This window comes from Lipotes vexillifer, unplaced genomic scaffold (genome assembly GCF_000442215.2).
Source record: "Lipotes vexillifer unplaced genomic scaffold, Lipotes_vexillifer_v1.1 scaffold1073, whole genome shotgun sequence".
NCBI classification, from domain to species: domain Eukaryota; kingdom Metazoa; phylum Chordata; class Mammalia; order Artiodactyla; family Lipotidae; genus Lipotes; species Lipotes vexillifer.
The window spans coordinates 1273737-1286771 of NW_006791304.1; the positions used below are offsets into that span (position 1 = coordinate 1273737).

General features: G+C 50.7%; 1 protein-coding gene across 1 annotated transcript; it reads left to right on the top strand.

Annotated features, from left to right (window-relative positions):
• The first annotated feature begins 238 nt into the window (after positions 1 to 238).
• Positions 239 to 8965, top strand: PRDM13 (PR/SET domain 13). Its single transcript, XM_007464312.1, has 4 exons — positions 239 to 643; positions 2181 to 2312; positions 2610 to 2730; positions 6415 to 8965. Exons 1-4 carry the CDS (start codon positions 500 to 502, stop codon positions 8145 to 8147), a joined length of 2130 nt encoding a protein of 709 aa, XP_007464374.1. The 5' UTR covers positions 239 to 499; the 3' UTR covers positions 8148 to 8965.
• Positions 8966 to 13035: the final 4070 nt, after the last annotated feature.

The following is a 13035-nucleotide window of genomic DNA, read 5'->3' on the forward strand; positions in this document are numbered from 1 at the left end:
ATAAAAGGAAGTAAAATTTATGGAGAAATTATACAGTGGATTTGTCACTTAAAATATCGTAACTGTCTCGAGGACAATGCCCCATGCTGAGGATTAATGGTCCCGCCGGACCTTTGATTCACCAGCGCCTTTTCTTCGCCCTTGACAAATTGGATTTTTAGGAATGGGAAGGTCGCCTGGACCATTGTGCGCCAGCCATTCAGAGGCCTCGATTATGCAGGGGGCTGAGGGAACCATTCCATGTGACCCTCTCGGGTGGGACTCTGCAGCTGCTCTGCAGCGCAACTCTCTCACCAAACTCCGCGCCCTTGCGCTAGCGGTGCCAAAAGGCGCCCGCCCAGATTGAAAAGGCGCAGTGCCGGCCCGGCCGCGTCACTCCGAGGGCGGAGAACGCACGTCGGGGCGCGGCTAGCCAGCTAGCGCGCGGCTCAGGCTCTGTCGCTCGCGCCCTGCCGAGGACCCAGTGCGCCCGAGCGCCTGCCTGGCGGCGGCGGCAGCAATGCACGCAGCCGCTCGCACTCCGGCCACCAGCGTGAGTGCCGATTGCTGCATCCCGGCCGGCCTGCGCCTCGGGCCGGTGCCTGGAACCTTCAAGCTGGGCAAGTACCTGTCAGACCGCAGGGAACCCGGGCCCAAGAAAAAGGTATTAGCCATTCCGACCTCCGCCCCCTACCGTTCGTTCGCCTCCCCTTATCCCCTCCAGGAAAGGGGTGGATAGGGCCAGGGGAGGAAAGGGGTGACTGAGTCGTTACCTGCCAATTCTGCCAGTAGGAAGGGGACTCCGATCATTTCCCACAAGTCGCACTAGCCGAGAGCTGGACGTGGGCCGGGCTAGGGGCGAGGACGTGGCTGAGAGGGGACAGCCCCCCGGGGGGGGGTGCGTGGGGCTCTTTACGTGCCGGGACCACTCGGAACCCCCGATTTCCCCGGAGCGCTGAGGTGCTCTTCGCAGAGGCGCCCCCCTCCTCCCGCCGCATCTCTCCTCTCTTGGCAAATATGCCTTTTCTCTTTTATACAACTCACAGGCGCTGAGGACTCTTCTTACCTTCTGCCCTTCAATGAGCTAATTTGAGGCTTAAATTTGCCTTCAAATAATTTGATCTCATCGTCTCCGAAAAATTTATCCTTGGGTACTCTCAGCTCCTAGAACCTCCCCAGGTGTTTCCTTCCGCGGGTGTCTGCTTGCGGGTTCGGGGTGAATGGAGAGAGGGTGCGCCAGGTGGTGGCTCTGACGCAGACTCCGAGGACGAGGAGCGCCCAGCCGTGAGGGGCACCGGGGCTGAGCGCCTGCAGCCGGGCTCGGAGCGGCCAGAATCGCAGTTGGGAGGCGTCAGGACCAACCCGCCCGCTCCGACTTTCCGAACAGCGTCGCGAACCCCGACCAGAGAGAGGTTCTAACAGGCCCCCGCCCGCCCCGAGGCGTCTCAGCGGGCGAAGGTCGGCCAACTGCCACCGGGAATGAAGGCAGGAGTCCGGTGGCGTGGGCAGGGGTGACTGGGAAGAGGACTTTAGACTACAGCTTTCTTGTAAGGAATTGCTCCGGGCCCGGTCGACGGGACCCGCATCTGGCTCATCACCGAATCATCCTCTTCCCCAGAGTAGTATAGCCGGGCTCGCCGTGCACCGCTCCATCTTCGTTAAACGCGCTTTAATTGCTTTGAAATGGCCGGCCAGCGCGCGGCCGCTTTGTTCAGACAGTTTCGCCGCGGGGCTCGCGGGCACCTCCGCGTTTTGGTGCGGTGCCGCTGGAACGCGGAGGCAAGAGAAGAGGCGCGGGACACCCTGCGTTCTGGGACTGACTTAGAAACGTCTCTAGCCCGGTGTCGGGGCTGCTCTTAGAACTGCGAGGAGAGCTGGGGTGGTGGTGGGAGACGTCTTGGCACGAGATGTGCCCAGGCACTTGGGCGGGATGCTTTCACTCCTCGTGCTGTCAAAGTGGGACAAGACGGGCGGGGTCGGCGGCGGGGTGGGGGGAACTGCTATACTAGCAGCCTCCCCTCTTCCTCCCTCCGCCAAGCAAGAGTCCTAAGGACTTACTCTCCTCCCAGCAGCCCACAGCGGTCTGGCCAACATGAGCACAACCATTTTCCTGAGTCGGCTGGGGGTGGAGGATACACTTGCCCGATGGGTTGTGGGCCTGGTCGTGGCACGGGGGAGAACGACCACTGCTTGTGTTGCAGGTGCGCATGGTGAGAGGGGAGCTGGTGGACGAGTCGGGGGGCTCCCCCCTGGAGTGGATAGGGTTAATCCGGGCAGCCAGAAACCCCCAGGAACAGACTCTCGAAGCTATTGCAGACTTACCCGGAGGACAGGTACTGTGGGCTTCCCCCCACCCCCACCCCACTGCCAATTCTATCTACCAAACTGTCACTGATATTAAGAGCAAAGCACTTTAGCTAGAGGTCTCATTTAAACGTCCCAACAACCCTATAAGGTAGATACTATTATTTTCCCGGTTTGAAGAATGAGGGAATTGAGGTTCAGAGAGGTCCAATAGTTTTCCCAGCGTCACACAGAGTCAGGGCGTGGAATCGAACCTTTCCTCTCAGTTGTTTTTTGACCGATTACCCAGGAAATGACAGCAAGCTGTCCTGTTCCTTGCGTCCCAGATCTTCTACCGAGCTCTGCGAGACGTCCAGCCAGGGGAGGAGCTGACCGTGTGGTATTCCAACTCCTTGGCACAGTGGTTTGACATCCCCACGACCGCAACTCCGACGCATGACGAGAAAGGTACCGCCTCTGAGAAAGCCTTCGGGTCAGCGCGGGTAGGCGAGAGTCCAGCCCTCCTCCGGTCTTTGGGCCCGTCCCTAGACTTGAAGGGCCTTTTTCCGGCGCTGTGTAAAACTGAATTCATACTCCCTGTCGGAGTGGGCAGAGGCGGCGTCATCACTACCTCCTTTAAATCAACAGTAAATAATAAAAACAGACCATAATAATCTGGCTCTCGATGGCAGGGAAAAAATACTCTTCGTGAATTTCATGTGGGTCATCCTTTCTGATGGCATACCCAAAGAGACAGTTATTTACTCACCTAAGAATCAATAAAGATGCTTTAACGTAGTGTTAGGGTAACCACCTCATGAGCTCCAAAAAGTGTAACTCAAACCTGGAATGCTTTTGAAGGCGAGGGGCATCTCTTCACTGGTTTGGAGGAAAGTAATGTATTTCTACAGCATTTTAGAAGCATTATGGTACTTACCGCTGGTCAGTTGGCAGGTACTGAGGCCCTTCCATGTAAATGGTATTTATTCATTTCCCTCTCCCTACTTAAATCGAAACTGGGATGTATCCCAGTTTCTTCTCAGATTTATTTGATCCCTTCCAAAGCCAAGAGCAGATTTATGCAAATTAAGGTGCAGTAACTAAAGAGAACAACATTTTCAAACCTTCCCTAGAACACTGAGGAACACCCCCTGTCGAAAAAGGCTGGGAGGCGCTAAAATAGTTAAGATCTTGAGACTCCTTGTTATTGCACAACACACTTCTATGGCTTTCTTTGTTCTTTGCCAGTTGTTTTTGTTTGTAATTTCTCCTAAAGACAGTTAGATTTAAACTCAACATCATGGATGCTGTGAACTATTTTAACACATTCTCCTGAATTTCCTGCTCAATCTCATTCCTTTAGAAATAGAGTTAAAGATCTCAATACTAGTGTGAGACTTAAGAAACAATTAATGCATAAGAGAATGAAGTTAATTCAAAATGATGAATCACTTCACTTCAGAGTGTCACTGTCTTCTGTAAACTAATTCTATTGATTTTGTGGGTAAATCTGTATGTACAGCATTCATAAAAGTTATCTTAGTTTGTTCCTTGCATCACATTACATCCTCTTGTCAACTTCTTCCAGTAAAAGGGAAACATGACAAAAGCCCCATAGTGGAAAACTCTCAAATCTCCCACTATAGAACAATTCCAAGGACTCCTGGCCTTTGGGGGCCAGGAATTTTTGCACAGAACACCCGTCTTTAGACACTCTCAAATGGTACAAAAGCAACTTTTTTGAGTGGTGGCCCTCATGTTTTCATTTCAGTCAATAGAGCCTATAAACATCATATGGTCACAGATATCAAAAGAGATACCATTTTCCTTTTGGGGAATGTGTGGGTTACTTTGAACCCTGACTTCCACAGCTTTGAGGTGCTTGAAATCTTGACCACCTTAGAGTTACATCCAGGAGAGGAGGCAAAATCACTTATGAAGTGTGTTTGGTACTTTTGGCATAGGTTGGATTTCAGAATCCAGAGAACATGTCTGTTCATTAGGATAAACAAACAAACAAAAAACAAACACAGTGAAACAGAAAACATACATTTGCTTAAACCCTGAAAAGAGGAAGAAATAAGTAGGGATGGCTGCTATTCTTCCAATATTGACTAACCCCAGTGGGTTTCAATTCCATAGTAAGATTAACAAAAACACTGACTCTTTTGTTTTAGGAGCAAAGCTTACTTGGCTTTGCATTGAGCTGAGTCACTCTAGGGCAGCCTCTGAAAATGCCCGCTTTAAAAAGGGGTGATGAGAGGGAGGTTCTGAACTTAGCAGGATGAAGGTTACTTAATATATTAAATCAACATACCCACCAAGAGAACTCAGGAAGTCTCTTCTCTCTCTCTTTTTATGAAGATTTATTTTACATGGCTGTTCAATACAACAGAAATATTGAATTGATTTTTATTTAAGTCTTCCATAAACAATTAGGATAGGGCACATAGGCAAATCCTCTTCCCTTCTTTTTCGTTCTGGTCTACCTTGGCTTCAGCTGGAATACTCCGCTCCTTACTTGAACTTCCACCTTAGTTATCTGGGAGGACTACTTGCTTTATACAAATTCAGAAGCAAAATACATGAAGGGAGGAATATCTGAAAATTCCCCCCATTGTTGTTTCTGTAGTAATGTTTTAGAAGTTTAAGCTACTTGTGTGCAAGGAGGAAAAATTTAACTTTCCCATTACATTTAATGAAACTGACATTTACTTTGGATACTTCCTTGTGGCTCAACTAACTTCTTTCTCATAGACATCCTTCCCTTCAGTATTATCGATCAACCACAACATTTAAAAAGACATCCAGGGCTTCCCTGGTGGCGCAGTGGTTGAGAGTCCGCCTGCCGATGCAGGGGACACGGGTTCGTGCCCTGGTCCGGGAGGATCCCACATGCCGCAGAGTGGCTAGGCGTGTGAGCCATGGCCACTGAGCCTGCCGTCCGGACCCTGTGCTCCGCAACGGGAGAGGCCACAACAGTGAGAGGCCCGCACACCGTAAAAAAAAAAAAGACATCCAATTGCAAGCTCGCTGTTCTCTGTAGGGATGTAACATGACCTTTTTGAGTGAAAATTAACTTCTACCATGTGATCAAAATCTGTTTCATACATGTGTCTTTTGATTGTGTTCATAAACCCTAGCAAAATTTAAAAACAACTAATGTTAATAATATTAAACACACAAAAAAGGTTTGATGCCAAAAGCATGTATATAGTCCCTGATATAAAATGGTGCACTTATCAAAAGTTGAGTATATTATCCACACACACACACACACACATACACCATATATATTTTACAAGGACTTTACTAAGCTTGGATTTGTGCAGCTATCTAGGAGTTAATTAATTACCAGGTGGAACAACTGACAAGATAATGCAACATCATCCTTCTGTTTTTAGAATATCGGGACATAAGACTTTTTCTTTTCTCCTATCAAATTAAATGGGGTTAAAGAGGAAATAAAGATACAAATAATTTTGAAGAATAGCAAATCATAGTCCCTATGTGGTTCTTCAGTTGGTCACGCTCCAGGAAAACCTCAGGCAAAGTGTTTAAGGCTGGGAGGGGGTGGGGAGGGTGGGTAGTGGATATAAAAGACATTGTTCTATGAAAAGGAATGATTACATATGGCCCATACATACAGGATATTGTCTCGCCTGGTAATGAGGCGCTCACGACCATTAGATTGGCCTTTGTTCAGTTTACCCAAACTCCTTGACATACGCCACCTATTCTGCAAACGCCAACAGATGGGCCCAGGCCCAGCACAGCCCCAAACACTTGATTTAAAGCAACAGCTGCTCTCGGCTCTTCCCTGGCCAGCCTGCCTGAGCGCTGCCCTCCCAAGGAAGATTTGCTCGCATGGCCCGGAGGAAGTCTTCGTTGGAAAGGCCCAGGTCACCCCTCTCGGCCTCTGAGTAGTCTCAGAGGATGGAGATGGTGACAAAGTTGGCCATTTGGGGCTTCTCGGAGTCCTCGCTACAATGGGGCTACCGAACTCACTTATTCGCCGGAACCCAAGAATACTCCTGCTTCTTCCCATACTGCTGGTCAAAACCTGGGCTTTGCCTTGGGCGCGCTGGCGCTTTTTTTCTCTCTCGCTTGCTTGCATCTCACTGGGTCGCTTTTTCACTTTTTCTCGCCCAGGGGAGGAGCGCTACATTTGCTGGTACTGCTGGAGGACGTTTAGATACCCCAACAGCCTTAAGGCGCACCTACGTTTCCACTGTGTGCTCAGCAGCGGCGGGGGCCGCGCCTACCTGCACCACGAGCACACGGCTCGCCAAAGCGCTGCCCCGGCCGCGGATGGCCTTCGCCTCTCCCCGAAACCCCCGGCGCCGGACTTCGCTGCGGCCGCCCCGGCGGGCACTCTTCGGGCCCACCCGCAGATCCCGCCGGCCTGCGGAGCGCGGGAGAGCATCAAGCGCGAGGCCTCCTCCGCGCCCTCGGCCACCTCGCCACCCCTGGCCAAGTGGGGGCCGTCCAAGAAGGGCAAGGAGCAGCCGGAGCGCATCCTGGACACGAGTGGTGCCGCCCGGGGACACGGCCACTTCCTCGGCATCGTGGGAGGTTCCCCAGCGGGGGGCGGCGGCTTGGCTTTCTATCCTGGCTTGCGCTCGGCTTTCAAGCCCGCTGGCTTGGCCAGGGCAGCCGCGGCCGCGCACTGCGACCCCTACCGGGAGGAGGGCGGCGGCAAACCTGGGGCCAGCCTGGCCTTAAGCAGGCTGCTGGGCGGGGGCCGGGTGGGCGGACGCCCGGGAAGCGGGGAGAACCCGGCGGCGGGCGAAGCGGGCCACCACCATCACCACCACGCGCACCATCACCACCACCACCACCCCAAGTGCCTGCTCGCGGGGGACCCGCCGCCTCCTCCTGGCCTGCCCTGCTCCGGGGCTCTGCGCGGCTTCCCTTTGCTCCCCGGGCCCCCAGAAGAAGCGTCCGCCTTCAAGCACGTGGAGCGCGCCCCTCCCGCGGCAGCCGAGCTGCCGGGAGCGCGTTACGCGCCGTTGCCGCCGGCGGCCGGGCTGCCCCTTGAGCGCTGCGTGCTGCCCGCCCTCGACGCGGGCGGCCTCAAAGGCTACCCGGCTGGCGAGTGCAGCCACCTGCCCGCCGTCATGCCGGCCTTTACCGTCTACAACGGGGAGCTACTCTACGGCTCACCGGCCGCTGCCACTTATTACCCGCTCAAACTGCACTTCGGCGGGCTGCTCAAGTATCCGGAGTCCCTCTCTTATTTCAGTGGGCCCGCGGCGGCGGCGGCGGCGACCGCTCTGAGCCCGGCCGAGCTGGGCTCCCTGGCTAGCATCGACCGAGAGATCGCCATGCACACGCAGCAACTGTCGGAGATGGCGGCCGGGAAAGGCCGCGGCCGCCTGGACGCGGGAACGTTGCCCGCGGCCGTCGTGGCGGCGGGTGGCGCTGGGGGTTGCGGCAGCGGGGGCGGCGGCGCGGGCAAGCCCAAGACGGGCCACCTGTGCCTCTACTGCGGCAAGCTGTATTCGCGCAAGTACGGGCTCAAGATCCACATGAGGACGCACACGGGCTACAAGCCGCTCAAGTGCAAAGTGTGCCTGCGGCCCTTCGGCGACCCCAGCAATCTCAACAAGCATATCCGGCTGCACGCCGAGGGCAACACGCCCTACCGCTGCGAGTTCTGCGGCAAGGTGCTGGTGCGCCGCCGGGACCTGGAGCGCCACGTCAAGTCCCGCCACCCCGGCCAGAACCTGCTGGCCAAGGCGGCCGACGGCCCGGGCGCGGAGCCTGACTACCCCCCGGAGCCGGGGGAGCCCAAGAGCGACAACGACAGCGACGTGGACGTCTGCTTCACCGACGACCAGAGCGACCCTGAGGCCGGGGGCGGTGGCGAGCGCGACTCGTAACGAGGCTTCCTGGGAAGCGGGGAGTGTGGAGCCGTGGACAGAGAGAAGAGGGGCTTCTGTTCTGGGAGAAGAGGAACTGTTGGTGGTGAGAAGGGCCCAGCGGACAAAACCGGTTTTGTTTTGGTCGGGCGCCGCATTTGGAGCGGTGAGAAATCGCTAGTCCGATGCTGAAACTCTGAGCAAAGGTTTCGAGGTGGCTTAAAGAAATCTTGCCTTCCGAGCATACCGAGGGCCGCGGGTCCCAGCGCGCTCCAGGCTCCGGGACTCCGCGGATAGGCGCCGTCACCCCCCCAAGCCAGGCGGTCTGCTCTCGGAGTTTAGGATCACATTAATGTGAAGCCACAGCGCCCTCGAGGGTGCCGAATTTAACCGCCACGTATTTTTAAATTGTTCTTTTCTGTGGAGAAAATTGTGCCTTTTGAAACGACGTTTTTTGTGTGTATTTTACATTAGCATTTCACTGCATAGGCAAAACAGTAGTCGCAATTCGGTAGATGTGACATCCACACACTTGTTTCCATTTCATCTGTTTTCGTGTCAAGGACTGCGCCTCGCTGCATTGAAGATATAGTGGTAGCAGGTGTACAAATTGGTCAAGTTGCAATTATTTATAAGAGAATAGTGACAAATGTAAAATATCTAAAGCATGAATCTAAGAGCACGCAATATATAATTTTAAAGAAAATGTCCTATTTGGTAGAGTGATGTATGTTGTTTTATAATGAATGGTGTACAGTGGATTCAGTATTTTTGTCTTGGTTCCAGTTTGTGCAATCTTTAATAAAAATAAAGATAAGAATGAGAGTTTGTTCACTTAGCAATTTCAGCAGATCTTTTAAAGAAATAGTTTAATTTGAAAACGGTTTTCAAGGAGGCTCCATAATACAATAAATTAGAGGACACTTGAATACTTTGATTATTCATTAAATACATTTTAAGTACTGTTATAACAGGAAAATATACAATTTTTAATACGTGCATTTCACAGGCTCCCAGCTAGCAGGCAAAACAATTGTTTTCTGAAACCATTGTTAATCATGCTAAGTGTTTTCATCTTTATGGAAAAAAGCTAATGACCTTCAAGGAAAAACACACCCACACACAATATTTCTCATCAAAAAGAACTGTGGAACTGTAGAATCACTTTCTTGTTACGTACACTTCGACAGAACTTCCCATGGGAAGCAAGAAAAAGGAAACTTGAATAGTGCTTTTATGATTTCTACACTTTAATATTCATTCAACAAATACTAAAGGAGGATCTATTTTGTTGGAGGTGCTGATCTATCTGCTTTATGTAGGTCCCCCGCCTCCCATGTACACCTTTCAACAAGCTCCTGCTGTCTGAATGGGTCCCATTTTACAGAAGAGAAAGTATACTCTTCAAGGTCACTACTGGGAGGCCCATAATTAGAAGGCAAAGTTAGAAGCAGTGACTTTATTTATGGGTATAAAAAAATTAATGCTAACTAATGGAAGGATATCACAAGGAATATAATTTTGTGGGCTAAAATTGGAAAATACCTCCTCTACCTCCCATTCCCTCTCCCCACATGCTCTCTGGGGTTTCACTGCAGTTACTAGGAAGAGGAGGACAAGTCACACTCCTCTGCTAAGGGTAGGTACCCTAACAGCCCAGGTCTGCAGTGCTCTTCCCAGAGGTTGGTGGGAAGCATCTAGTGGGTCACCAAAGGGTCTTGGATACGACCCTGACGATTTAACTCAGTTAAAAATGTCCTTTATTTTCTGCATCCTGAGTACTGTGGCAGTCTCCAACCTGCTGTCTTCCATTTGGGAACACGGCCTCAGTCACTGGGTGGCAGGCAGGGACTTTCTCTAACCCATCGCAGCAGGAGGCATGGGTGGGAGATGAAGGGCATCTAAGTTCTATGGGCGGTGATCAGCAAAAAAGATTTCTTCTATGGGAAAACTTATGCTGGGAATTATAGGCTTTTTAGTGTCAGCTGACCTGAAAATGTTTTGCTTTGTAAAAGAAAGCCCAAAGAGAAACAAAATATATGTGTGGATTAACATTTACATATGGTGACAATGATACTACCATTGATCCTTATGCTATTTGCAATTCTTTCTTCTCTGCAGAGGAACAAGGTTTAGTGATGGGCTTGCCACACAGAATTGGAAGTGAACCCAAGCATCTGCCAGTTCAGCCTGGGCTCCAGGAGCCCAGGGCTTATCACTGCCTACTTAGTATTATGGTCCTGCCCTTTGAAGCAAAGCTTAAAACCAAATCCACACTTACAGAGAAATATTGGAAAACTTTTCTGAAATCAGATCTTGTAAGTCCTCAAGGAAAGTGAGAAAGGCTGCCCAGATTTGAAACACAGGAAGTTTTAACAGCTATAAAAATCATGTTTCCTTCTCCCATTTCTTAGCTCAGTACTCAGTCTTATAACTTGTTTTGTGTGAAAATAGCCTTTAAAGAAATAAATTAAAAAGTTTGGAAAGGAAATACATTTAAAATTGATAAATATTTAATAAAACAACTCCAGCTTTCTGTTTTCCCCTTTATAATTGATATCTACTATGTTATTAGAATAAATTCCAACATAAAAATGAAAATTGAATACAGATTTAAAAGGCTCTCAATCGTAGATCATTCATAATTCTCCATAGGTTGCCTCAGATAACCTCTATATTTGTCCGCGGGTGTGTACACTATCATACATAATTAATGCAATTATTTATTTTAATGATGAAATCAAATCAGTGATATACAATCAGTAACAATATTACTTATTTTAAGTGGTTCAGCTGACAATGTTTCTCAGGTCACTTCCTTCAGTCTCCTATCCCTTTCTCTCCACTCCCAGCCCCTAACCCTCAATCCTTCTCATCCTGATATCCACAGCTAACTGTGAAGGTTACACTAAAGCCACTGGAAGTTCCTGAGATTTTAACTGAATATTTTGTAACAAAAGATTTTTTTTAAAAAATTATTTTTGACTGCGTTGGGTCTTCGTTTCTGCGCGCGGGCTTTCTCTAGTTGCAGCAAGCGGTGGCTTCTCTTGTTGCGGAGCACGGACTCTAGTCGCGCGGGATTCAGTAGTTGTAGCTCGCGGGCTCTAGAGCGCAGGCTCAGTAGCTATGTGCTCCGAGGCATGTGGGATCTTCCCGGACCAGGGATCGAACCCATGTCCCCTGCATTGGCAGGCGGATTCTTAACCACTGCACCACCAAGGAAGTCCCAAAAGATTTTTTAAAAAATAGGAGAATTCATACCTTTTAGAAGTGAAAGACTCTAGATTGCTTAGGTCTAGTTAATTCAGACATGAAAATGTTTTGCTAACCTGGATAAATCATCCAGACATGGGCTCTAGGCTTGCTTCTCTCACTTGCTTGGCATCTTGGGCCAATCTTTCTCAATTTCCTCATCTGTAAAACAGGTTGAAATGAGCCATAAGGTAGTTGTGAAGACTGAGTTAATTCAGTTAAACTCCTTTTAGAATCAAGCCTGACACACAGTGAGCTCTCTAACAGTATTTACAAACCTCTAGCAACTCTTTGTGGTTTTATTTCGAAGACATCAACGAACGAGATAAGGGGAGATGCCCTTTCATAAGCATTAGCATCTTTTTGCAGGGCACTCGCTATCCCCTTGGTTCACTTCTAGCCCCGATAAACTCTCAACAATTTCAGTAAAGGACTCACACTTTTGCTAAAGAGAAATTTCTTCAAGCTCCTTATGAATCCATCTTTCCATTTAAAATTCAGACACTGGTTCAAATGGTTCATAGTGGTTACGTGAATGGGAAGAAAAGTGTTCTTCGTCTGTTGTCACTAATTTTTGAAATGCTTGGCTGTGGTTGCGGTGAGCCATGAGTTTTAGTAGAAGAATGCAAAGGAGGTGACCGTGCGTACATCTTCCCTCCTGAGCGGAGCAGAGAGCGGAGTACAAGGAAGGAGCTGCAACTCCCCAAGGCTGTACTGTGGGGAAAGTTTATTTACCTCCTAGATTGAGAGAAAGAGGCAGGCGGCGGCGGGCCTCCAGATTAGAACTGTAGTTCGCGGGAGCTGGAAGAGAGCTTAGTGGTACTGGTTGCGGGGTTCCAGAGCCAAGAGGGCGGTGATTGGCTGCTCCCGTTAGTTCGAGCGCTCCCATTGGCTCATCCCTTGGAGCCAGGGTTGCTATTGGTAGCGGGCTGGTCGCGCGCGAAGATCCGGGCAGGCTCGCGAGAACCCCGGGCCCAGGCGCCGCTTGGGTGAGTGTTGCGGCGTCGGGGTGTGTTTGTGTGTGTGTTTGTGTGTGTGTTTGTGTGTGTGTGTGTGTGTGTCTCCCTGGCAATGAGGGTTTCCAGGTCTGGGTTCCGGGCGGAAGGGTGGGAGTCTCGCCGCGTTTGGGTGTACAGTCCGGGAGCCCAGAAGGGAGAGAGACGCGGGAAAACCCCCGCGGCGCCCAGCAGGCGGCCCGGGGAGTCCCAGGCGCCGAACTAGTCCTTGTTTCGGTGTCCCTGGCCTACGGTGGCGGGGAGCTGCGGCACCAGCTCTGCGCGCCCTCGCCATCTGCTGCTTCCCCAAAGGGAAGAGCGAAGAGGCGCTGGCGCCGTCGGGAGGTCAGCCGTGACCCTTGGCCACCCAGGTGTGGGTTGTGAAGGGGAGGACTCAACAGACGGCGGGGCCGATGTGTTTAGTTCCAGAAGGAGTGTGGCACTCGCTCTGGGCTGGGTGACCTTTCTACAAAAGATGAAAGGAGCGCTTCTGTCATCTGCGACTGTAGTTTAATTCAAATTAGGTGTAACCGCTGTAAGACAGACAACTTGTTAATGCCTTTGCCTTGCAAACGATCCTAGGGCCCTTCAAAAAGTGACCGAGATTGGGTGGACTCTATGTATGCGTGTAAACCCTTTAAAGACTGATTTTATTTCAGTAT